Below are 26,637 nucleotides of genomic sequence, written 5' to 3'. Positions count from 1 at the left end.
CTTCGTCCATCTTCTTCGTTTTACTTCTGAAATCACGGCAAGCCGGAAGCAGACCCTTGCTGTGTTTCACGATAGGCGATAGCGTGTGAGCATCAGAGGACTCCTCTGACACCTGAGCTGGCAGCTGGATGTTCATGTCTACCCAGGGTTGCTCGGCAGTGCCCCCTGCTGGTACAGAAAATTCAGGAGGATAAACAATCCCTACGGGTTCTAAGAGTTCTTCTGAAAGGTCATTTGGATTAAATGAAATCCCACCAAACCCTCCTGTTTCTCTCTTTTCTCCTGTTCTCTTCCTTTCCTGAAGGCGCAAAGCGAATGTGTTTCCGCCCCCTCCATGTGGCCCATCCTCGTGTGGTCCTTGGCCGCATCGTGGGGAAGGGGGTCGCGGGTCTCCCTCGCGTCCCGCCAGAATTAGGTTGTTTGATGCTTTCACTGAAGGTTCCTAGCAGTATTTCTTAAACTTTCTGAAACTTAACCCTCTTGGTACCTAAAAATCTCATGCCTTTAAGATTTCAGAGTGTAAAATTATGAATAAAAACTGTGGTAGCTTCGGAAGAAAAATTTGGTTTTTAAGTTGAAAAGTAATTTTTTTAAGCGTGAGCATCGATGCTTATGCTGCGGCCGTCTGGTGACAGGCTCCTTTCTAGCAGCGGTACAGAGGGTTGAGCTGCGGGCCCCCTTCGTCCCGTCCTGCTGCTCTGTTTGTAAGACCAGAGGTGCAGAAGCACCTCGGTTTTGTAAACCTGCGCCAGGGCAACGTGTGGAGGTGTGTGAAGAGGCAGAGGGAGACGGTGGACCGCAGCGCGTCGGTTCCGGAAATGCCTCTGGAACATCTTCGGCTGCAAAACAACTGAGAACGGCAGTCCTGGCCCCAGTTGTTCCCCGCAGATTTTCCCGTAGAACTTCGGCTCATAATGCCCGAATCCTGCTGCAGTCGGGAGGGGAATTCCTTTCACTCGGTGGTTATTTTGAAGGCCGTCTCCTTGAGGGCTTCCAGATCACAAAGTGTGTCCGGCCGCCCCCTAAGTGTCCACGGCGTGGTCTGGCATCCCGTACTTGCTTTGTCCTGGGACCCCCTCCTGGGGCCACACGTGCCACGCTCGACAGCTCACGTGCGCCCCTCCCGGGTCCAGGCAGGTGCCGCTTTCCCCGGCGTCTGGCACGCTTCCCTCCGGTGGCGCCAGAGCCCGGGGCAGAGCAGAGCAGAGCACACACCCTCCCGGGCCGGGGCGGCCGTACGGCGTCGGGCTGTGCGGGGCTCGTGGATCGCTCACGGGGTCTGCACGTCGTCGCCCGGCGCTAGCGTAACGGTTCCTCAGGGTGGGTTTTTACCCATCTCGGTCACGGACCCGGAGCCGCAGGAAGCCGCCGAGGCACACGGCGCACGCGCCTCGGGCCAGCGCGCTGAGCTGGCTGAGTTTACACACGGCGTCGCAAACGCTGTCCCAGGCCCGCCGGCGACCGCTCCTCCTCCCCGGCGTCCTCGCCCGCGGTCCACTTTCCGAGACGCAGGTCGGGGTGCTTCCCGCCTCACCGAGAGGCCCCAGCGTGGCGCTCAGGGACCTTGGGAGCCAGCCGCGCTGAGGTGAGGCGCTCTGGTGGGCAGGGCTGTGTTCTTGGGACTTGACCTGGGGCCTCGGGGCCTTTGCTAAGTCCGGGTAGGAGAGTGCCACCCCCGATGAGAAACAGAGAGTCACTCTCTGGGGGGACGAGCTCTACCTCTTGGTCCTGCTGTGATGTCTGTGTGCCCTGTCTTCTGAACAGATACGGCCTGTGCATTGTCCTGGCTCAAGCCATGTGGGTTTATGGGAGCCACTTAAGTTGGAGGCCATTTGTCACAGTGAACACATACGTGAGTTTTCTGTGCAGTCTGCCTTATGTTAAGTGTTCACAGGCTCAGGTCACAGTGCAGCGAGGGACGTACGTGACTCCCAAGGTGTTCTCTTAGAAATTCACTGGACCTTGACTGGAACCACAAGTTTTATGTAAAACTTTAAGCAATCTACGACGAGTAGGTTATCTAAAGTGTCTAAGCGTTCGTGACTTAGAATTTGTCACAGACTCAGAGTCTGGAGTTCTCTCTTGTCCAGCAAGAGAGCGGACGCAGAATTAAATGCGAGAGAGGCTAATGTCCGGGAGGATATGAGTCTTGAGGAAGGGTCCTCCCTCCATATTTATTAGGATCAGAAGGCTCGCAAACGTGATGGACGTGCAGAAAGAGACAACGAAACGGCGATCGTCAACTCGTGTGTGTCGAAGCAATGTGGTGTTAGGGGTTTGGGTCAAAATCATGGCTGCCTGAGCAAACTTGCCTAGGGGATGAGACAGATAGAGCATGCTACCTCAGGGTCAACACGACACTTTTTTTGTGAATTAGCTCCGGGCAGTTTCACCCTGCTCCATGGTCTGTAGCCTGTTTATGTGTTTACCTACTTTGGACCTTCCGTCCTGTGAAAGCAGCTTTCCGTTCTCGTCCTCTGCTGGGGGTGCTTTGCCCTGTTGACCTAATCTCCGATGCTTTAGTCCTAAACCTTGTTAACACAAAGCTGCAAGCTCAGGGAATTCCTAAACTTACTCCCCATAAGAGTTCAGGAGGTGTTTTCCCACAGGAATGATTTTAGGTTTCCCGGGCATGTTCATTTGAAGTCATTTGGTTCAATATTATGTATTTACAGTGACTCACCTTGGAAGAGAACATTGTTAGAGTATCAGTAATTAAGCAATGAAATCAAAATTGCTTAAGAGAAATTTTTTTGAGCTCGAATGTCCGTATTTGAAGCAGAGTGGGTTTACCTGACTTGAGGGCAACTGCCGTCCGGGCTGGCTGTCCCGTCAGCTCTCCTCTCCCGAGCAGGCACGCGACGCTTCGCCGTGTTCTTACGTGTTGACCATGAAAGCGTGGGGAGCGTTGCAGCTCTCGTCAGGAGACACTGCTACCCACCACAGGAATACGTTTTCTGGCTTTGAGAACATTTATGCTTAAAATCATTGGAAGGCCTGTGTTTTGTCCTCCTTACCTTGATTATGAAACGTGTCGGAAATGAGCTTGCACCGTAGCTTGGCTTCACACGCTCGTGAGGAGGCCTTTACGCTGCTCTGTTTGTAAATGTTGCCACGACCGCTGGTGTCACGAGAGACACGGGAGGCACAGCGGTTCCTGAGATGGGGGGGGGGCCTGAGGGGGTCCGCCGGACGTGAGTTCGCTCCATAGGCCTTGAGGGGGTCTCCGAATCTCTGAGATCTCGGCCACCCTCCTGGTTCAGCCTCTCTTCACAGGCCGGTGGGAACGAGGGGCAGGCATGACCCGACGGCAGGATCCTCTGCCATCTGTCGCTCTGTTACTGAGGCGTTTGGCACGGGACGCTGCTCGTTCTAGACACGCAGAGAATAAATGTCGGCTGTGTGGAGTCACACGAAAGATGGAGATGTTAGGTTATGAAATCGGCTCTGCGAGCCGTTTTCCGTTGACCGTCTGGAGTCGCCAGTTCTGCACGGGCGGGGACCCTGTCTCTGTCACCGTGGACGCCCCACACGGTGCCTGCCGCCAGCGGGGACTTAAGAGGTGGGCTCAGTTACGTGTGTCGAAGGTACGTGTCACCGTGTTCCTGACGTCTCCCGTGCACGCTCGTCACAGCTAGGTCAAGGACGCCAGACCGTGTCGCCGTGTGAGGAAGAGCCGTGTTGTTTCCATGCCAGCCGCCCTCCCTTCCTCATCCAGGGTTGGTGACAACCTCTGTCTCCTACGCGCTTGGTTTAATTCTGACTCGTGGGACTTGTCGAGGGAAAGGACTCCCCTCTGCGTGCCTTTCTCCCCGTAGTGACAGTGAGAGGCCGCGGGCCCCTGAGGAGGGGCTGCGTGCGTCAGGTTCTCCGCTTGGGGGCCGCTCTCCCTCCAGCCACAACGGCCAGTGCACCGAGGTTGTGTTTCTAGCTCTGTGGGGTCATTATCAATCTGCTTGTGGTTTCTGACCGTTTTGCCCGTCTTTGTGGCGATACAGGAAATGCAGTGACCTCGTTGCAGCAAGAAACACTTATCTAGTTGGAGGACGTCTTGGAGTGTGCCATGCAGGCTTACCTGCAATTTCAGTGCTTGGGGAGTTTTTTCTTACACTTGGAATGAATGTGAGTCCACAGTAATGATACGAATACAGACGCCTTCCCTGCACTAACTCTGCTCATTACACCGGTGACCTGTCGAAGGTGGCCAGCAGTTGGCGACGCTCGATGCCGTTGTGGAGGGTCGCACGTGGATTTCAGTTTGAGCGTAGCTCGTACGTTCTTGTACTCTCTGTCAGCGGGAGGGTGCTGTGGTGTAGACGTCGAAAGAGAGAATGGCCTGGTTTACGCTGTGCAGATGATCCTTGGGAAATAGCAGTCTGTCCTTGACATCCTGCTGTCCCCTTTGCTGGATAGGGGTGAGGCATTCCTGTGGTGACGGGCCGTCCAGTGGACCTCTGGTCTGGGCGGCCTTGCTGGCCTCTGGCCGGGGTTGGGGCGTCAGGTCTCCCACTGGCTGGTCTGGAGGTGGCGGTGGGGGCAGACTTCCCATCTGTGGCTTGTGGCGGTCCAGTCGTCTCCTGGCTGGGCAGCTGGCCATCCAGGTGGCAGTCAACGTGGCGGGGAGATAGGCAGAAGTGCTGGAAATGGCGCTGTCCCCGTCTGGGATCCAGTTGTGACTTTCCAGTGTCCAGACTCAGGCCAGGGACCGGGGGAGTGAGCTGCTTTGCCCTGCTGCGGGCCTGGGCTGACAAAGGTTATCCGGAGGGCCGGTTTGTCTCCTAGATTCTAGCAGCTCAAGTAACCTGTCCTTCCTCTTCCACCACATGGCCACTCTCTGTGCCCACGCCTCAGTGAGGCCCCGGGCACCTTCATCCTGTCCTGTAGCGAAACCCGTGGAGGTGACCCATGGACCCCGTCCCCCTTCGCCACTGGTCCTGGCGCCTGTGGGGTGGGGGTAAGATCGTCAGAAGGGAAGTCAGGAGACGCACCCGCTGTCCAGCCTAAAGCACGTTTCTGCTGCTAGTGGGTCCTCCTTAGCCGTTCAGACCATGTGAGCCAGCACGTGCCCAGCGTATCACCCTACCCTGTTCAAAGAATGGGAGGTTTCAGTGTTTGTGGTGATAGTTTTTAACGTTACGTATTCATTTGTGCATTAACGTAAGCTTGGAAAATTTACGTTGAATTCCATCTTGTTTTTTCTTGCAGTGAGAAGTGTGAGGTTTTACGGTATAGTGCAAGGGAAGCTCAAGATGCGGAAAAGGTAAGAAATCGGCCGAAAGTTTGTGATTATTCTTAAATTTGTTTCATGTGTAGGGTTCTTATAAATCATATAATCAGTTCATCTCCCACCAGTCTTAGAAATGTCTATATTTCATAAGGTTTTTAAAAGAGGTACTGAGCCAGCGTATCTCACTCCCCTGGTCATGAGATTTTGATTTTGATTTGAATAACTTAGTTTCTAGGATCTTAAAATTGTAGAAAATACATTAGTAAGTGCATTTTGTAAAATTCGAGTCAATCTCAGTGCAATGAGAACTTAATGAGTAATAACCAAAAACCGTGGAAAAAAATAATGCAGGAACATTTGCCCTCCCAAATAACAAAAACATGTTACACAGCGATGGTAATGAAAGCCTTGTGGCGTTAACACAAGAATTGATAAATGGCTGAATGGAGCAGAGCAGAGAGGAGAGAAGCAGTTGCGTGTGCGTGTGCGTGCGCGTGCGCGTGCATGTGAGGCTTTGGCAAAGGCAGTGCTTTAAGGGAAAACAAAACACGAAGTAGAAGAAAATGATTTCTTAAATGGTGTTGAAGCAGTTGATCATCCGTTAGGCAAAAAGAAGGTCCCATGTTTTAGAAGTTAATCATAAAATACTAAAAGGCGAAACAAAAGGTACAAAAATTCTGGAAGAACAGGTTTTATGGTCTGGGGCTGAGGCACAGGTGGTGACATCAGACAGTACCGTGGAGTTGACCGCTGCAGAGACAACGGGCCCGGTCGGCTCTGGGCACGAGAGGAGGAGAGGGTTATGGAGTGAGGTCTTGTCCACGGAGAGGGGGACGCTCCCTTAGGGCCCGGGGCCACATCCGAGTGCAGCTCCGGGCCAGCTCCAAGGACTGCACGTGGCCCACTCCGCTTGGACTGCCTGAGTTCTGTTGACTTTTGTCCCTGGGAGGCGTAGGCGGTCTTACGCCTGGACGGACCCATCAGATGCCACGTGTCCGAGCAGAAGGTTGCATTTGCTCCTAAGACCGTGCCCTGCTTTCAGTTTATAATTGGAAGTACCCAAATTCCTGAGACTCAAGAGAGGACCCCGGGTGTGGCGTGGTTTGGGGAAAAGTGCATCTGAAAAGGTCGCCCCTCTGGGAGATCAGAGTACAGACTGAGGGTTTGGAGGCTGGGAACACAGATTGTTGGATCTCTTCAGGAAATGGATTAATTTTCTTGTTCTTTTGTTGCTTCCAGTGGCCAGGACTTGTCTTCTAGAACGAAGTCCCTGGGGCGGGGGAGTCTGTCACGATCACTGTCTCCCCCGTCTTGAGGCTTTTTTTGTCCCGCGCCTCGTCTCCCGGCCCGACGTGTCATTTCTGCGCCACCCACGTGTCAGCGGGCCGGGCGCGCACACTGAGGGTCAGCTCTCAGTCCCATTTCTTCACCGAAGGCTGTCTGTCCAACTTCCTTTCTTTTTGACTTCCGTGGGGATTTTTCCTGCTAGGTGTTTGTGGCTTGCAATGTATTAAAACGTGACCTCGTTTAAATTTCCAAAATGGGCCTCTGCGTCAGGCTTGGAATCGTTTGTGTCGTAGGTGGTGGAGGACATCGAGTACCTCAAGTACGACAAGGGGCCGTGGCTGGAGCAGGACGACCGGACTCTTCACCACCTGCGGATGCTGTGAGTCCCACGCTGTTGGGAACCACCCAGACGGGGCGCGGGGCTGGGTCTTTGAGAATAGTCCACGGCCCGCGGTAGAGACTGACAGAACGTGAAGGAGTTGTGTTTCAAGTTAGGTGTTAACCGTGCCACCGGGAACGAGGTGTATTTCCTTTTTCCTTCAAACAGGCTCTTCCGTCCCCGAGTCGGACAGTTAATTAAATTGATTGCCAATGTCAACCCGGCAGATCCTTTGCTGCTTCCGTGTGCCGAGCCCTGAGCCGGGTGTAGAGGGTTCAGAATCAAATAGTAGTCTTGCTTTCATCTCCAGTGGGCACTTTGTCCTCCAGCTCCAGGCAGAGGATGGTGGGGACGCGGCCGTGCGTCCCGCTACCGCTCAGCTTGCCAGACAGCCCGACCCTCGCAGACACACAGCAGAGGGCCTTCTCCTGCTGGTGCCCTGGCGTCCTCAGGGCACCGCTCCCTTCAGGTCAGGCCAGCTGTGTCAAGACTGCAGACGTCACGTGCGTGGAGCCGTTGTCACATGTTTGTGCCACGGAATGAGTTCCTCGGTCAGGGCCACGTGGTGCAGATGACCCTGTGCGTGCCCTGGGGCTGCTGTAGCGAGACACCACCCACTGGGGGCGCTGACACAACGGAGGCTGCTTCTCCCGGTTCTGGAGTCCGGAAGTCCAGAGTCCGGGTTGCTGCCAGGGCGCCCTCCTCTGCGGGTTCTAGGAAGACTCCTTCCCGCCCTTCAGCTTCTGGTGGCCTCCGGCCATCCTGGGCTTTCCTGGGCAGGTGTCTGCGTCACTCCCACTCTGCCTCTGTCTTCACGTGACGTTCCTCCCTGTGCGTCTGTGTCTTGCCTACGTTTCTCTCTTCCTGTCGGTTCACCAGTCACGGGAGGAGGATCCATGCCAGTGCCCTGGGATCACATGTTAACTTAATCTCTGCAGAGGCTCTTTCCAAATAAGATCACGCTCACAGGTTCCAAGTGGACGTGAATTTGGGGGGGACACTATTCAACCCAGTACACCATGTGTTTTAAGGGTCCCTAAGCCTGACTGCACACTTGGAAACTCACTGCAAAGACTCAGGAGTCTCTGTATGGAGTTGTACTCACGGCCGGGGTCACAGGGAGTTAGCAGGTGCATGGCTGGGCAGTGAGGAAGAACCATGGCCAATCTGGAGCCGTCCACGCCCCGGCTTTCGATGCTCCCTCCCTGCCATGAGGGACGTGCCAAAGGTGCTACTTTGTTCAGGAAAAGGCAGTAACACGTGGGCAGGATCTCTGCCCACGAAGCCCATTGGACATCAGTGCCCAGTGTTTTTTGGGGCACTGGTCATGTTGGCACCTTCTGCCTTAGCAGCTACTCAAGGCCTGGCCTCCAGGCAAAAGGCCCATGTAAATCCCATCGTACCTTGGTGCGTAGGGTTCAGTGCCCCGGCCTCGGGGCGCTGTTTGGAAACAGAGCTCTCGGGCGTGCTCTGTTTATGACAGCAGAAGGGATTCCATGCGCACGTGAACTGGGCTTCTCACAGAAACGTCTCGGGCGGGAAGGCAAATCTGAACCCAGCAAGTGGAAGTTTCTTGTGAGGGCCGCTGGCTGCCCTCCATGATGGGGGGACCCCATGCTACCGACTTCCCTGTTTTGTCCCCCAGGACGAGCTATGCTGGGGGCTCAGCACTGGCCTTGCTGTGGCACGCTGGGCACACACGGTGGCAGGGCCACATCAGTTTTGAGGAGCGCCACTCTCAGTGTTGAGCCCACGCGTAGCACCCGTCCTGCCCCGGTGACCAGTCTGCCCATCGGACTTGCTCCCGCGGAGCTGTGCCCCGAGCGCCAGACCTTCCCGTGTGTGCCGGGTAGTTTGCTGCGTTGCGGTTTCTTTTGTCTGATAGCTGGCTGCAGCCCAGCGTCGGCACACGTGGAAGGGTGCCATCAGCTGTTCACATCCTGTGCTTGAGGCGGGATTACTTTTCGTGTGAAGCTACTGACTTAGGTATTACGAGTAAGGTAACTTTTAATGGTTTTTGTTTGTTTTTTCTTGTTTTGTGCTTCAGATGGAAAAAGTAGCAGCTCATGGGAAAGGTCCCGTGGTTGTAGGGGTGGGGTTGACAGGGACAGGGAAGGAGGCTCCCCGGGGGAAGGCTGGGAGTGGCCACTGAAGGCCAGACCTAGCGCTCCGTGGCGGTCCGTGCTCCTCACGTGGCTCGGGGCGAGCGGGGATGTGCCCTGGGCCTGTGGAAGCTCTCTGCCGGCCGCCCCGTCTTCATGGTGAGATGGGAAGTGGGCCAGCGGCCGTGAGTGCCAGTGAGGGTGCGGGGCGCGGGGGGACACAGTGGAGGTTTGAGGAGGGAGGAAATGTCTCAGCCTCGGTGTGGGGAAGACCGTTGGGAGGACCTGAGAGAAACGTGCTGTGTGCGGCTGGTGGGGCAGCGGCCCTGACACCGAGCGGAGAGAGGGCTTTTCCGGCTGCTGCGGCCGTCCCTGGGCTGTAGGACCCTGCATTACAACAGTGTCGGGGTCTGGGGGTGAGTGGGAGAGAGGGCAGGAGAGCCGGGAGCGTACAGAAGTGAATGAGGGTCGTGGTGAGAACTTTGACTCGGGTGATGAGGCGGGTGAAGAACACGGAAATGACCGTCGGCCCCAGTGGGTCAGGGGTGGGAGCCACACCACTCACCATAGAGAGGGAGGAGGCCCAAGTCCAGGATCACCTGTGATTCCTGACCGTGGGTGGCAGGCTGTAAATGTGTGAGCTCGTCTTTCTGAATACAGGTTACCTCGTATGTGTCTTTGTATTCTAGATTTTAACATCATAAGCATGTCCCTCTCAGTGAAAACTTAAAAATTTGATTTCTTGATGGCTGCTTGGGGATGCTGTTTGAACCCTTTGATGGAGATACAAGTCAGCGGTTGGCAAACTGTGGCCTGTGGACCAAATCCAGCCCTCAGCTGCCAAGAATCGTTCTTACATTTTTAAAGGATCGTGAGAGAAAACTGGTTTATGCTACAGAAACTCTCTGAAGCCCTCAGAGCCTGAAGTACTTACTGTCTGGGTTTACAAGTAAAGTTGGTCAGTTCCTGAGATGCTGCCCTAATCCACTTACCGTTTCTTTAATTTTGATTTTTCGGGTTGCTTTGATCCCTTCCTGTTCGTAATCAGCAAGCACGTTGCACGTGTGTCTGTTCCACGCCGGGTGTAAAGGCGGAGGGACTGGGTGAGGTCGTGTGAACACAGCTTACAGCTCTCTCTCGCAGAACCGTTCTCCAGAAAAGGCGAGCCAGGCTGCACGCTCGACCGTCCCCCGGAGTCCCGGACGGACCGCGTAGTTCGAACAGACAGCAGACACGTGTGATTTTGACACCAAAGACGAGTGGTTGCTTTATTTTGCATTTTATGAACCCTGAACTTCAAACAGTTTGTATTTCGGTTGCCTGTTCGTCGTTTGTGAATTTTCTCTTCACGTTTATTGATCTTTTTAAAGAACCAGCTTTTTGTTTTCTTGAATTTCTCTGTTGTCTGTTTTCAGTCTGATTTCTGCTCTAGCTTTTATTATTCTTTTTTTACTCTGCTTCCTTCGAGGCTTCGGTCGTCTTTTCCCTGGTCTCCTGGGGCAGAGGCCTGGACGCTCGACTTCAGATCTCCCACGTGCACTCGGTGCTGGCAGCCTCCCTCTGCTGTGCCTGCACTTGTGGTCTGAGAACACACTGAGTTCTGCGAAGGCCTTTTATATGCTCAGGAACTTTTATATGCTCTGGATTCGTGCTCCGCTGGGGTGTGAGCACGATGTGGATGGAATGTTCTGGAGATGTCAGGGAGAACGGGCGGTTCATCCACATGCCCGTGGCTTCTCTGCCTGTGGGTCTGTGGGCCGGTGAGGGGTGACCAGGTCTGCGGCCACAGGCGTGCAGGGGCGGGGGGGTGGGGGGGGCGGGACGGGGGCCTCGGCGGGGTGCTCCCCTCTGCTCCCCACCACCCAGATGGCACCGTTGCCACGCACCAGCGCCTCCCGGCACACCGTTGCTCTTCTTCCAGAGCAGGTGGTTGGTTGTCAGGGATATTTGTTGTGCGGATGAGAGTGGGGACTTTCAAGCTTTTTACTTGGAGCTAAAAACTGCAGTCTCTGGTTTTGAAAACTCTGGTTGAGTTTCTGTGTCGAGATGGTTGTATGTTCAGGTGTTTTTGTACATTTACCTCAGTGAGGTCACTTACCTCCTACATCATTCGGGGCCTTGCTGGAAACGCAGTGTCCTTTCTCTCAGCTGCTGCCTGGTGTCTCCGTGTAGGTCTGAGGCCTCGAGGCGTGAGCCTGAATCGCAGTCACGGTGTCAGCACTGTGTCCGGACGGTGTTCCGGAAGCGCTTTCCGATTCCACCGCACTCCTGTCTGGTGGGGGCCCTCCTCGCTGTACAGGGGTCTGGCCCGCCCCCGGAGGCGACAGGGGCGTGGATGGGCTGACGCGACCCTGCCTGCGGTCGTGTGCACAGACCGTGCTGCCTTCCCTCCGCCCGGTGGCTCAGGCTTGGATCCCGGTGGGGCCGTCACCTCTGCAGCCGGCATCCCGCTTGGACCCTCCTTTTCCTGGCCGGCTGCCTCGCCCCCGCCATACCCTAAGGGACGTGCTAGGGTCTGCGCTGTCTCCAGTGGTTTCTCTCCCTGCCCTTTTCTCTTGTGACTCCTGCTGCCTTGGCGGTTTGCCCCTTCGTTCTTGATCTTCATGCTGTGCTTAGTGATTTCTTCCCACTGCTTGTCCCGTGTGCACACGCCTAGCAGGTTAATTTTCATGAAAATGTCACCGTGACCCTGCATTCCCTTTCCTCAGAATCCTTCAGGGGCTTATCTTTGTCTTGTCATGAATCCACATTTAGTTTCTGGGAATCAGTTCAGAGTCCTTTTGACGTCCTTCTGCCTCTTCCTGAATCTTCTGTCTCCCCCACCGGCCCGGTAATTATCTACGAGTCCTAGCCTTCTTCTGAGCCTGGCTGTAGCCACCTTTCCCCCCCACCCCTGAGTACCTTCTCTTAACTTCAGACTTTAACAGCCACGTGCTAGCTTGTGGATTTCTGTGTGATTCTTTTCAGTGTTGGCTACTGCTGGACACAGACGTGAAATACCACGTGAGGGCAGGTGGCTGTCCCGGTGTCCCCACCCCCTGTGGCTGGTGATGCGCTAGGGCCTTTTGACTTGTTCCACTGATAGCAGTGTCATTTTCTTTTTAACTTCACTTACTTATTTGGAGAGAATGAGCAGGGGAGAGGCAGGAAGAGAATCCTAAGCAGGCTCCGTGCTGTCGGCACAGAGCCCGACGCAGGAGTTAACCAACCCCCTGAATCGGGAGATCATGACCTGAGCCAAAATCAAGAGTCGGATGCTTAACTGACTGAGCCGCCCAGGCGCCCCCACGGTGCCATTGTCTAAAAGTTATCTGGAATGTGTGTTAATTTGATTCCAGACTGTCCAAAATTGATGTCTTAAGACCATAATTTTAGTAGTTATTTAGTTGTGTTGTTATTGGAGCAGAGAAGGATTCAGTAAATCCCTTCAAGTTTACAGATTATACCATTCAATTAACTGTTTTCATTTATTTTACTAAAAATGGCCTGTCCTCTCCTCCCAGTTTATTGTCCCCCTGCCCCTGACGCCCGGATATCTCATCACAGTGTACCATGGTAACTGTTTATTTTCATTTGAGCATCATTTCTTAATTTGGGGGACTCCAGTGAAAATTACGACCGATTTTCTAAGTTAAGTACCATAAACACGCCACTTAACCAGTCACACCCATTTTGTCTAGAACCTGACCAAATTACTGGTTTAGAGCCTTTTTGTTCCACGCCAGTTACGAATGCTGGTGTACGATCGTGTGTGTGTGCTTATGCCGAGGGACCGCCACTGTCTTTTTCAACCTTGATGGCATTCTGTGTTCATACGCGTGGTCCGTGACTTACCGGCGCCTGCCTCTGCTGCTTTCATTCCCATGCTCGAGACCCCGGTCGCCAGGCATGGCTCCACGTGTGCAGGGCCCTGCTTCCCCAGAGCCGGGGCCTTCCCGCCCCCCCAGTTTGCTTCCTCATGGAGACTTCTGTTTCCTGTGACTCTAGGAGAAGGTCCTCGTGGTAGGAAGTTTCAGTTACAGAGACTGTGGGGTATGAGTTTGGTATCAGAAGTGTAGCGTTCGGACAGAACTTTGCGGTTTGGGAGGGACTAACCAGTACCCTTTGGACATGTTTTAGGAGCAAGGGTAGACATTCTGTTGATTGGGAAACAGTTCGAGTCATAAAACATTATCTACGGTTCATTTTTTCTCTCTTTTCCTGCCTCACTCTTGTAGAGTGCGTGGCATGGCATCTTGTGTTGTAAACCAGGCTCGGGTACGCCCTCGCTTCTTCGGGCACTTTGGCTCATGATGTTAAGAGGTTATATTATCCTCAGCCAGTTTTTGAATTCTCTTCAATTAGACTAAGTGCTTTGTGAACAGAATGTTTTCTGTCTCCGCTTTTTGCTCCCTGGGTCATAAAAGGTTTCCCGTGCCTCACTTCTCCTCCATCTGGAGTGAATCTGTGGTTGATTGGAGGTTACGACTCCTGGCGTTTGGTGGAGACGTGACACCGTGGGCTCTTCGTAACGGGTCCCCTTTAAGCTCACGGCGACAAGTGGACAGGCGCTTAGCCACGTTTCAGTGAGAACAGCGGCAGTGGGTATTTTTTTTAATGTTCCAAACCAGTTGGAAGCGTGTTTGCTCAAAGAGACACCGTTTTGGGGGCTTTCGTGTAAGCTCTCCTTCGGCCCGACGGAGCCTAGATGGCACTGTCGCTCTGTGTGCTGCGGACCAGCTCCCGGGCCAGGAAGGTCTTTCAGGGTTTCCAGAATGTTTCAGGTTTTTGGAACTTACTGAGAAAACCCAATCAAACTCCACCTTGATATCTGGTAGCATTTAAAAATACTAATTTCATTTTTAGTGTAAATTGTTTATTATGAGGTCACTTTAAAAATTATCCTTGTAAAATAAAAAGTAAGAATAATTCCACTTGTGTGAAAAATAAGGAGATGTGTACTTGGGCGTTATCTGCACGTGCTCACAAGGCCACACGTTCTGTGAGCAGCTCCCTGGGAGAGGTAAGAAATAGCTCTCCTCCTCCGAGCGTGTCTGTTGTGGCCACTTACACGATCAGTGGATGTCCACGTAAATACACTTAGGAAGACTCCTCGGGTAATGTTTGCCGTTGGGTCATTATTAGTCCGTGTCTGAGTGACACAGTTTGTACTGGTGACACTCAGGCGCTGCCTTTTCCCACCGTCCACGTCCAACCTGCCGCGGGTTCTCGGGGTGTGTGGTCCTCCACAGGGGAGGGCCTGGGGGCGCTGGGCTCGGGGTTCGAATTGGGTTGTTCTGGCGGTGGCGGTGTGCCCCGGGTGCCAGGGTGCCTAGGCCTTGGGTTTACATGGGCCTGGACTCTTTATCACAAAGTAGCTGAAGGCCAGATGCATTTGAAGAACTTCCATTTGGGCCATTACGGATAGAAACATCTTTTGCCATTATAACTCATTAATGGGAAAGTGGTCATTTAAAATAATTATTTCCTTGTTTTGAGCCCTTCAGAAAGGAGACTTTATTTAAGTGTTTCTTCCTAAAAGCCCTGAAAATGCTTTTCGCCTTCAAGGACAGTGGTCATATTCAGACTAAGTTTAATTTGAAATAAGCAGTTACAACACAATGTAAATATTTTCGCAAAATAAAATAGTGAAACAAGGAGCGTTAGACCTTTATAGGCAAGGGTGCACCTGGCCGTCCTGCGTGTGGCTCCCCACCATGTGCTCCGGACCTGCCCATGGCCTTGCTCTCCTGGAGTCTCTCAGGCGGAGAAGGAGGACGCTGCGTGGTGAATTTGGGGGAACTGGACTTCCTTGCCGCCTTTCCCTCGGGATTCACGAATTGTGCACGCTTTTAACAAGGGCACACTGCACGGCCCTGTTACAGATGGCGTTGGGTTTAGTTTTTTTTTCTTTGGGCCATTCCTGTGTCTAAAGCACACCGTGGCTCCTTTTATGTGTCTCCCACACCTCCTCCATTCCCGAAAGGCCGTCCTCTGTGGCCTTTGAGCCTTTTGGAAGACTCTCCCTCAGGTTCTGAAGGTCATTTCAGAAGAGCAGGTGCACACAGACCACATGGTCTCTGAGGTGAAAGTTGGCTCCCAGAGGAATGCTGGGATGGATGGCGTTTATTTGCACGTGTGAATTTTGTAACTTGGGTGTTTTGAAAAGCCTTGTGTCTTTATTTTAAAAGGCTTGTGTCTTTATTTTACGGTTTAGCGTGATCTGTGTTTGTCTTATTTTGTAGGGTTCAGAATAAGCTGGAGGTGCTGAATTACACAACCATTCCCATCTATCTCCCAGAAATCACGATCGGAGCTCACCAGAGTGACCGCATCTTCCAGAAATTCACAGAGGTGAGATTTTGAACCAGGAGCGCTGGCTGCTGGGCCCCCACGACTGTACCAAGGTCACTTCTCCAGAGAGTGGCTTTTGTTGGTTTTTTTGCGTGTTGGTTTTAGTGAAAGAGCTTCCCTTCCCTTGAAGTAATTCTCCTCCCCTCCTCACTCCGTCCAAAGCCGGTGAAGCTTCTTGGACGGCCCTGGCCGTGGGCAGTGAGCCACCCTGGGGAGTGCGTGTGGCACGCGGCCTTCCTGGGCAGCAATTTCTCTTGATGTGGAAACGTTGTCTCCTCTTTAGCCCTTGTCTACGTTTCTCCAGAGTCAGATTTCCCTTGGGGTGCTGCCTCACTCCTCACGGGACACGTGTCCGTGGAGGACGAAGGCGTGTTTGTGCAGGAGGCCCGCGGGGCGGGCGTGAGGCCGAGCTCGGGGGCTCCAACTGGGTTTTGGATCTTATCTGCTTTCCATACCTTTGTAGTGAATCACTTGTTTTCAGAACGGTTTGGAGAATCATTGGCAAAATCCCACGAACCTAGAGGACACTTAAACCAGTTGTGTTCTAGACGCCGGCGGGTGAGGGGAGCCTCCCCTGGGGATCCTGACGTCGGATCGAGAATAAGAGCAGGATTGCGTCTATACCCACTGTCACTGGGTTTGTTATTGGCAAATGTGTGAAATGATTGTATTCAAATTAGCTCTTCAGGCTAAGCAGCCAGCATTTAGCTCGGTTGAAATCTTAGGTATTTCTGCATCTCTAGAATGCTAGCGCATTGCTTGACGCACCGATCGGGTGTCCGAGTATATCCCATTGCTCACTGTCTTACTTGGGATACTCGGCATTTTCTTTAAGTACTTTTGGTTGTTTTGAAAGTGAGTTGATTCAGCGTCGAGATTTGGGGAAGTACGCAGTAAACCCACGCAGCTGTCACTCAGCAGTGCCCACGCTTAGTACGTTTGCACGTCTCTTCTGAGTGTCGTAGCACCTAAGTGCGTGTAGCTCTGGGGGGCTGTGGGGGCCGTGGGGGCCGGGCTGGCTCCTCCCTGCTGCCTCTGTCGTGGCTCTTGCACAGGTGGGAGAGCCTGTGCTTGCTGGTGGCTCCGCTCTGCAGCTGATGGCTCTCCAGGTCCTGCGGAGCCCAGGGCACAGGCGGCCTCCTTTTGTTCTGTGTCCTCACGACTCCCACCTTCCAGGCAGCCGGCGCTGTGCTCGGATTGGCACCGTGGCTTCCTCTCTATCTCCCTGGGTCCTCTCCCCTGTTGCCAGAGCTGCAGGTGTGCATGCAAAACCTGGCCCCGCCACCTCCGGCCCCGCCCCTCCGGCCCCGCCCTGGCTCCCCTTGCCTGGGACCCCGCCAGACCCTGGGACACGCTCCCTCTGGCTTCCAGGGAGCCTCGTCCCCCACTGGAGCCCCAAGGGTGTCCACCGTCTCCCGGGTGTCGTGTGCTGGTCCATACCACTGGCGCTGTGGGCTTGAAGGGGGTGCACGCACAGGAAATTTAAAACCAGATGGGTATTAAGTTATCTAGTGAGAAATTTTTGCTCTTTTAAATTTTTAAAAAAATTCATCTGATTGTGTGAGCGTGTTGATTACTGATAACATGTCTGTAACATTTCTGTTACTTTTGATGACCTCACTTTAAACATTTTTTTTTTAACATTTTAATTTTATTTTTGAGAGAGAAACAAAGCGCTGGTGGGGTTAGGGCAGAGAGAGAGAGGACACAGACTCGGAAGCAGCTCCAGGCTCTGAGCTGTCGGCACAGAGCCCGACGTGGGGCTCGAACTCACAAACCGGGAGATCGTGACCTGAGCCGGAGTCGGACACTTAATCGCCTGAGCCACCCAGCTGCCCCTTGATGACCTCACTTTTAAACAAGAAAGCAATGGGCCGCAGGCTCAGAGATTTTGCAGTCACTGATATGTGGGTAGAATTTAGCAATAAGCCCTTTTTTATAGTTTCTTGTTGTGCTCTCTCGTTTATGGTGGGTGGTACTGGCTTTCCACTTGAATTACCGATACAGTTTCCTCTTTAAACTTACTGTGACAAAGGGCATTCAGTTTTTCTAAGTGTAAGCAATAGATTGGGCACACAGCTGTGGCTGGAGCAGGGCAGGGGCCTCCGGTGAGCTGCGTGGCTGTGCCGCACTCTGCTGGCTTAACGTTCCATAGGCGTCAGGCATTTTCACGTCGTCCTCCCGCACGTTCGCTGCCTTTGGTCATTGGTTCAGTTATCCAGTCCGCCGCGTGCTTTCCGGGTATGTGCGGGGGACCATCGCGGTGCACAGGATGGGCAAGAGCCCCTGCCCTCGTGGAGCTGACGTCAGGGTGGAAGGACCTAGAAAGTAAAACTGAGAGTTTGTTAAATGGTGGCAGGTGCTGCGTAGAAACCTGAGTTCCCAGAAGAGGGCAGGGCAGAGCCTTGCCAGGTGGGGGCTGGATTTGGAAAGCCTGGGTCTTGCTCCCAGAGGCACACTGAGAAGGTGGCCTGGGAGCGGAGAGCTGCAGGAGGTGAGAGGAGCAGGGGTGGGTGCTGGGGGAAAGGCCCGGGAGGGGAGACGGGCAGATGCAGAGGTGAGGCTCGGCGCTTCCAGCACGGTGCCGAGGCTAGAGCAGGGGCAGGGAGGGGGAAGTGGTAAAGAGACGGGGGAGGCCAAAGAGAGGCCTCCTGGGCCCGTGGAAGAAGGTGCAGGAGGAAAATTGCATATTTTGTAATGGGAACATGGTGGTGTCGGATTTGAGAGTAGATTGAGTAGGGGTATGGATGGAAGCAATGAGGCTAGTTAGGAAACTTAATAGGAAGATAGACGGAGAGGTAGCATTAGCTCAGACCAGGGTGGTCCTCGCACGGGTTTCAAAAAGTGGCCATTATTATGGGTAGAACCAACAGTCTGTTGAAATTTTGTATCGGAAAGAGAGAGAGAAGTAAGCTGTTTGCTAGGCGGTGGCCTCGCTAGGACTAGGGACTCACTAGGACTAGGACTAGGGAACTAGGACTTGAGTTGCAACTGGCGGATGTTGGCAAAACAGAGACACAGGTTTCCGTGAAGGATGAAGGATTTGTCGTTGGGGGTGTTGGAGATGCTTACGATCCCCATGAAGAGATGCTGAATCGGTTACGTGCGGTGAGTTTGCAGTTTGCAGGAAAGCAGGACTTGTAAGTACCCGTTTCGGGGTGGTCAGCGTGTGGTTGGCGTTTGGAGTCGCGGAGCTAGCTCACGGGTGGTGAGCACACGTGGAGGAAGAGAGTGAGGTCAGGGGGTTGAGGGGGCAGCAGAAAACCAAACTGCGTCACCGTTTTCACGGAGTGTACGTGAGTGTGTGTTTTATTCCATTAGTTATTCTCCCAAGTGGGGATTGGTAGTGCCTGTAGGAATTTTTCTGCTGATACACGTCCGTTAATAAAGTGTAGCTTTGGGGCGCCTGGGTGGCTCCGTCGGTCGAGCGTCCGTCTCTTGATTTAGGCTCAGGTCATGATGTCACGGTCGTGAGCGTGGAGCCTGCATAAGATTCTCCCTCTGCTCCTTTAGCACTTGCGTTCACGCTTTCTCTCTCTCTTAAAAAATAAAAATAAACAGTAAAGTGTAGCTTTATGTACGTTTCTTTGTGTAAGTGAGAAACAGCTGGATTATCCCAGCAAAGCGGGACTGGCATCCAGAACACACGAGACTCTCGTCATCCCGTGTGAGGAGCGGGCCAGGCAGTGCCCCGCTGTGGAGCATGGGCGGACCCCTCTGCCGCGCCATGGATGGGGCGGGGGGTGTCCTTGCGGTGGATGGGACCCCGGAGTGGCTTTGCTCACCACTGTGGTGAGACGCTGCTCAAAGCAAGGAGGCTTCCGGTTGACCCGCGGCCCCAGCCTTTGTAATGACAGTTGTGGGCAACACTTAAAAGTCCCAGCGTGGGGAAAGAAAAAGGAAAACGCATGCCAGCAGGTAACGGCAGTGTCACTTCTTTCTAACCTTTATGCCACCTGTTTCCCCTTGCCTTGATGGGCTGGCTGGATCTCTGGTTCATGGGCAAGTAGGCGCTGTGACAGTGGCTGATGTTTCTGACATCAGTAATTCACCAGTAGGGGTTATGCTGCTGTGGGTTAGCGGTAGATATTCTCCCTTAGGAACTGAAGGAAGTTCCATTTGACTAGTAGTTGAATTTCCGTCCTGTGTGGGTGTCGAGTCTGATCACCTGTGTCTGCCCCAGACGATGCTTTTCTCCTTTTTTTGTTCATGAGCTCAATCTTACCAGTTGATTTTCTAGAGGGACACAGATCTCGGTCTGGGGGAATCAGTCCCCCTTTTGTGTGCATTAACCTCTTCATCTGGAGCTGAACCCAACTCACGTACTTGATTTAGGACTTTTGTACCTGTGTTCCTGAGAGATCGTAGTTTTCTTGTGATGATCGTCCTCAGGTGTTGTCGGGGTCACACTGACACATGACACGGAGTTGAGGCGGCACCTTCATTTTTTGTTCTCTGCAAGAGTTTGCAGAAGGGGCACGTCACGGCTTCCTCTAGCATGTGCATGGGTTGACTGGTGGGGCTCTGTTGGAAAATTCCCGATTTTGGCTTCAGTTGCTTTGATTGACACGGAATATTCAGCATCTTGTCCCTTCTTGGGTTCGGTTTTGGAAGTTGTATTTATCACAGAATTGGCCCCCATTTCATTTAGATTTCCTAATTTCTTGGTGTGAAGTTGTTTACAATGTTCTCTTTTATGCTTTCAACTCGAGTGGGCTGGAGGGTGACCGCCATCCCCGTCCTCAGCCCTGTGGCCAGTCCTGGTGTCTCTCTCCCCCTTCGCTCTTGGAAGGAGCTCAGCATCCAAGGAACGGTTTGTTTGGTATCGTCCGTTATACAGTTTGGTTCGCCGATCTTTTTCTCTTTTATTTGCTGTCTCTCAAACTTTTTATGATGAACAGATGGGTCATTGATTTTTCAGCCTGTCTTGCTCTTGAACAGGTATGTGGAAGGCTGGACACGCTGCCCCCCAGACCTGGCTTAATTTGAGCTCTTAAGTCTCTGTGTTGGGTTTTCCCTGTCATTAACTCAGAATGTTTTCTGATTTTAATCTGACTTCTGTGTACACCAGTAACTCATTTGAGTTCTACTGGATCATTTAAAAGCAGTTGGGATCTTTCTGACTATCTTTTTGTTCCTGATTTCTGGCTTAATTCCACTGTAATCCGAAACATACTTTTTATCATTCCGATCCTTGGATGTGACTGAGACTCACTTTTCAGCTCAGCATTTGGTCAATCTGGTCACGTTTTGCAGTCCCGGAGGAGAGTGCCCCTTCCCCGTGCTGTGCGCGGCATCCCGCTGGCATCCCGCGGTGACGCGTGTCACGGCAGGACTCGCGTCGCCGTCCTCCGTGCTGGTGTGCCGTGCGAGGTGCGTGGAAGTGTGCCCCTGTTGGCGAGGCGTCACATCTGTCGGGCCTGGGGTTGTGTCTCACGCGCTCCGAGCCTGTGTCGTCACACGTCCCCCGTGTTGTGTGCTTGTCGCTCTCTGTGCGGACCCACGATGGCGCCGCGCACCTGGAAACGCGTGTGCTTCAGCCCGTGCGGTCCGTGCGCAGAAGGTGTACCCGCTCGCGTCTCGTGCCGCTGCCGTGTCTGAGGGGCGCCTCTCCCTTGGGGTTTTGTGTGTTTCTTACCTGCTTTTGATTTTTTTCCTTTCTTGCCTTCTTTCGGATTCAGGGTTTTGTTTGTTTTCATTCCATTTCCTCCCTCTGTTTGCTTCCTGGCTCTCATTCTCTTAGTTGTTAGTAGCCAGCCTGGTGGCGAAGTATGTGTCCTTGACTCAGTGGGGTCCACGGTGAACTAGACCTCTAGGCCGGGACGGGGGCCCCGGGGCTTTTCCTCCCTTCGCCCGGCCCTTGGCTCTCGTGCCGCTGTCATCCTCTGTCCGACTGCCCGCTCGTCGGTGCGCCGTCAGCCCCCGCGACGCTCCGGTCTCCGCTTTCTGTGGCCGGCGCTCCCGCGGGTCTGCCCAGGGCCCCGCTCTCCGTGCTCTCGCTCCGTGTCCTTGTCCTGCCTGAAGAGTCGCGGCTGACAGAAAATCCTCTCGCTGAGTTTAAAATGGTCTTTATGATCTTCGTTTTATCTCCCCTTTCATTTCGGGATGTGTTGAACTTCCAGAAATAGCAGGAATAGAAAACTAACTCGCGCTGAACCAGTGCCCGTGCTCCACACGACGGCGTCTTGGCTGCAAACGCTTCGCGCAGAGATTTCCGGTGTGGTCCCTGCACCAGCATCGCTGGCTCTCCTTAGGAATGCAGGTTCTCGGGCCCCACGCCGGGCCTACTGGACGGGGCTTCTGGGGGCGCGGCCCAGGAATCTGCTGTAAGGACAGAACCGTGGCTTTGGCGTGTAATTCTTGCAAACGAGGACGTGCTCCTTCACAACCAGCGTGCCGCTCTCCACACCGGGAGGTGAGCGCTCGCGTCTTTCCGCCTCTGACCCAGAGACCCCTTTGAGGGTAACCGTTGTGCCTCTGAGAGCGATGCTCTTGCGGGCGGAAAGACCCGGCGCAGGCTCATGGCCTGCATGTGATTAGGGCGTGGATCGGATCCGTTCCTCAGGCTTTCTGGCACACTTTTTGAGGGGACGGGACAGGCGGTTTTTGCACGGCCCTCCGTTTGGTTTCCCCGGAACCAGGTTTCAGTTGTGTGCCTTCTCGTAGGGACGTCCCGGGATTCGTCACGTCTTCTCAGACGGCGCAGTTCCCGTGGGCCCCCTCCCCACGTACGTCGACTTTGATGACTTGGCGGAGATGATGTGTTCACTGTCAGTCTCTTACTCCCTGTAACTTATATAAATGTTTTCCGGGAAAGTACTTTGAAGCTTCTTAAACGTCCATTTCGTCATCAGACTCTCACCCGGTGGCTCTAACATCCGCCGATTTCCGTGGCTCAGTTACTAACACGACGGTTGCCAAATGGTCACCTGCTAATGCTGTCGCTCTTCCTCCAGTGCTGGTTAGCGCTCCGCTGTGTGCGAGTGCTTTCTCCTGTCCCTGTGCACTCACTTACTTGGCTGTGCCACAGGGGACACAGGCCGGGGGGCTCCCGGGACCCCCGTGTTCGCCCGCATGCCTGTGCTTCACTCTCCTCCCGTGCCGGGTGCCGGCGACTCTGGGCCCATAGCAGCCCCGCGGGATCCGTCCTCTTCGCCCCCCACTCGTAGGTCCTCACGGAGCAAGGAAGCTGGGCTCTCACGGCTTCGGTCTCTGTGCTTCCCGAGCTGACCATTGTGTGTGACCGGTGTCCTGCCGTGCCTGTCCGCCACCGTCACCACTGACGTCCCCGGCCCCTGCCGGTGCCCCCGCCACGCACATCTCCACTTTGGTCTCTGCTTGGCTCGAGGTTCCTAACATTGTCTGGAAAAGGTCTGCTGGTGCGTCCTCGGTGTGGCCTGTGCCCCACTCCCTGTCTGCCCCCTTCTGGGGCCCCAGTTAGCCCCGTGGGCCTTTTCCGCACGTTCCGTGCCCTCGCACTCTTCTCTGTTTTCCGCACCCTGTTTTCTCTCGGAGCCTGGGTGTGTTCTTCTTGTCCGTCCCCCAGTTACTAGCCTTTTCAGCTCTTCCCAGCCTGCCTCTCAACCTGCATTTCCTGTTTGTGTTTTTAATTTTAATCGTAGTCCTTCTTGACTCTAGAATTGCCATTTTTTTAATTTCAAGCTATTTGCTGAAATCATTTTGTCATCTGATTTCTTGAACAGACCAGGTAACTGCACTACCTGCACCTGTTTTAGATCTGTCTACACTGCCTGGTTCTCTCCGTCCCTTCGTTTTCCTGTTTTAGATCTGTCTACGCTGCCTGGTTCTCTCCGTCCCTTCGTTTTCCTGTTTTAGATCTGTCTACACTGCCTGGTTCTCCCCGTCCTTTCATTTTTGGTCGTTTAGTCTTATTTTTGGTGTGCCTCGTTTTTTCTTTACGTTCCAGCCATCAAAGATAGCTCAAAGCTCTGGTGGTGTTACCTTACTCTGGAGAGGACGTAGGTGCTGTCCCCTGGCACCTAAAGTAGGGCCGGGTCCCCGAGTCCATTGAGAAACCGCCCGTGGGTGCTGCGCTTGGGCTTGTGAGGGTCTGCCGTGTTCCCCCTTTGCCCTTACCGACGGGAGTGCGTTCAGTGGGGCCCTTGCTCTGGTGGGTCCTGACCCACCGTACTGTGCCCACCGTCCCCTCCCATGGTGCCCTCAGCTTCCCAGCAACCGCCTTTGAGAGCAGGCGAGCCCTGGCAGGGAGGCGTGTGGAGACCAGGCAACTCGCCTTTTCCCCTTTCTTCCCTGGGACCTGGAGCCTCCCCACCTCGGTGCCTTCGCTCAGGTGTTTCCCTCATGTTGCCTGTCTCTCCTGGTGGCTCAGGAGGGGCATGTTGTCCTCACTGGTCCACCGGGAGCTGGATGTGACAGCCATTTTAACCAGAGACATGGTGGCGGTATCTGGCAGTTTTTTATTGTTACTGTGTTTTGCGTGTTATTTAATCTGTGAGTATTAAGAGAATCTACTATATTGGACTTACAGTTTTAATGGGTTTTTTTAATGTTTATTTTGAGAGAGAGAGAGAAAGAGACAGAGCGTGGGCAGGGGAGGGACAGAGAGAGAGGGACACACAGAATCTGAAGCACGTTCCAGGCTCTGAGCTGTCAGCACAGAGCCTGACGCGGGGCTCGAACCCACAAACCGTGAGATCATGATCTGAGCCAAAGTCAGACGCTTAACCGACTGAGCTGCCCAGGAGCCCCAGACTTACGATACTAATTAAATGTTGAGAAATGCTGGACGTTTTAATTGATTTTTAAAGTTTTAAGCATTTTAAAAAATAACTCCATTTTTTAGAACAGTTTTAGATTTACAGAAACATCGTGAAGGCGCGGGGGAGTTCTCACGCACCCGCCCCCAGCTTCCCGTGCTAACGTCATGTTCGCGAGGCGTGTTGTCACGGTGCGTCAGCCAGCACTCGTACCTCCATACCTTCCTCGATTTCCTCACTTCTTCCCTAATGCCATGTTCCTGTTCCAGGATCCCATCCAGGACACCGTGTGACAGTAAGTTGCCACGTCTCCAAAAGCTCCGTTTGGCCGTGACGGTGGGTCAGATCTCCGTTAGTCCTTGTGACGGTTCTGAGGAGGACCGGTCAGGTGCTGGGTGGGGCGTCCCTCACTTGGAGTGTGTCTGCCTTTTTTCTCAGGGTGAGCCGGTGTTTATGTTCTGGGGGAGAGAGCCTGCAGAGGCGAAGCACCGGTTCCATCCCTTCACGGATCGTAAACCTGCCTCCTCCCTGCTGGTGTTGGCCTTGAGCCCCTAGCCGAGGCCACGCAGATGCGCACGCTCCCTTTCTACAGTCTCCGTGCACACCGCACACTTTACATCTGTCCACTGAGTAGGAATCGTGTGAACATTTAGAGGGATCCTGATGTTTTTGAAGGAAATTCAGTTGCTTGATATTAAAGCAGTGATCAGTTTGGGCACCTGGGGGGCTCAGTCGGTTAAGAGTCCGACTCTTGATCTCAGTTCAGGTCTTGATCTCAGGGTCACGAGTTCAAGCCCCGTGTTGGGCTTCCACACTGGGTGTGAGCCTACTTAAAAAAACAAAACACAAAACAGTGACGGATTGAATTTAGATAGAACGTAAATACCGGTAACTGTTGTCCTCGTTGGCAGAGTACTTCGTCTGGACGTTGAAGACATGGGCATCAGTTCTTACCAGGTGTCCCTTGGACAGCACGTGGCGGGGCCGCTGGGGAGGAGCGGCAAAGCCCCTGCTGCTGATTTCTCCCGCAGCTGTTGTAGGACTGGAGAGATTTGTGGTTCCAGGAGGGGTCCCTGGCCAGGCTGCAGAACTGCTTTCTAGAAATGCCTGAGGGAGCAGCAGGTGAGGCCGGTCCTCCCCGGGACACCCGAGGCACCGCGTGGTCTGCTGCCTGGAGGACAGCAGGGTGGGGACGCATGAGAATTGTTTCCTTCAAGAGGAGGAATTGCTTGGTGTCAGAGCCGGGGGCGTCCTGTGGCCACGTATGTCCTGGGACACGTGAGTTGCTGGGGTGGGGGCCATTGCGGGAGGACCCTCAGAAGCCCACCACCCTGCCGGCCAGTTTCTCATTTTCCAGGGAAAACTAGTTTCAGTGTTGAAAATGTGTTTCAGCCAAAGTGCCTCGACGGCATGACAAGTTTGTGTGATTCTGATTCAGGTAGTAAAGGTGATGAAGTTACCAAGGTCACAGTCCTGGTTTCGTGAGGACCTCGCAAAGTGTGTGCCCTGTGCTTGTAGAGACGTGAGGAGCCGGAGGAGGGCCGAGCTCTGCGCGTCGCAGCCCCAGTACACGCTGTGCGTATTTCACGCCAGACCCTGAACTTGCTGGGGCTTGTGGTAGGAGGTTATTGGAAGCAGGAGCTGGGCGCCGACCTTTTGTTTTTAGTTAAGTGCCGTGGTCCCCTCTCCCTCTGAGGGTCCTTCTTCTCTTTCTGTCTTTGCTGTTCTGGGTCTCTGTTTAAGTCTCTTTTTGCTTCTGCCAGCGCTTTCTGATCTCATTGACAGGATGTTATTTCTTGCTTATGGTTTCATTGGCTTCTCTTTCTTGAAGCGTCTCAAATACATAGTTCCTTGTATTCTGCACGTGGTAACGTCAGGTCTGGAAGAGCGTCAGACTTGGTCATTTCTCGTGTCCTCTGATTCTGACCCTTGGTGGCTTATTCCCTTCTGTGTTTGGAGACTTTGGACGCGAAGTTCATGCTCTGTGGGCATATATCCGTGGGCGTTCAGTGAGAGTCCCTCCTAAATACAAGATGCCCACTTCAGTCTGAATCCAGATAAGCAACAGCTACTCTTCTGGTGTGAGTATGCCCCGAACATTCCGTTCCTCGGGGCAGCCGGGACTGTGCGGGGACTCCGGGCTCCCACGCCAGAGTGAGGACCGACCGTGGCCGCCCGGGAGCTGTGCTGCGCGTCCGTCAAGAATCCCCTTCCCACACGGCCCCGCGGCCCTGCCTGTTGTCTCTGGGCGGCTCTCCAAATGTCCCCGGGGCAAGGAGGCCACAGCCTGCCATCCTGCCTTCCGGTCTGCTCTTCGCTTTCAGCCCCTGTTGTTGCTTGCGGAGCTCAGCAGTGCATTTAAAGCATTTCCAGAGGTTTCACATCAAGAGCTTTCTCCTGGCGTTGGGGCTGTTGCCTTGCTGGAGATGGAAAGCCGCTGGGTTCCCACGGGATCTGAACGCCGGCTTTGGTGCCGGTGCTTCCCGTGTCCGTGCTCCGGGGCGTCTGAGTCGGAAGCTCCGTGTCTCTCTGTGCTCAACAGGTGTTTGCCTGGTGAACCCCCAGGACAGG

At 53.8% G+C, this 26,637-nt stretch overlaps 1 protein-coding gene across 1 annotated transcript in view; it reads left to right on the top strand.

Annotated features, from left to right (window-relative positions):
- The window catches only part of NDUFA10 (NADH:ubiquinone oxidoreductase subunit A10), a 51,711-nt gene that overhangs the window by 11,486 nt on the left and 13,588 nt on the right, over nt 1–26,637 (top strand). The window contains exons 7-9 of the mRNA XM_042950754.1: nt 5,206–5,260; nt 6,808–6,893; nt 15,220–15,328. Of these exons, the coding sequence (XP_042806688.1) occupies nt 5,206–5,260; nt 6,808–6,893; nt 15,220–15,328 (250 nt within the window). The remainder of the gene's footprint in view (nt 1–5,205; nt 5,261–6,807; nt 6,894–15,219; nt 15,329–26,637) is intronic.

The sequence above is a fragment of the Panthera leo genome, chromosome C1 (genome assembly GCF_018350215.1).
Source record: "Panthera leo isolate Ple1 chromosome C1, P.leo_Ple1_pat1.1, whole genome shotgun sequence".
Classification (NCBI taxonomy): domain Eukaryota; kingdom Metazoa; phylum Chordata; class Mammalia; order Carnivora; family Felidae; genus Panthera; species Panthera leo.
This window is presented reverse-complemented; position numbering and strand designations above follow the sequence as displayed.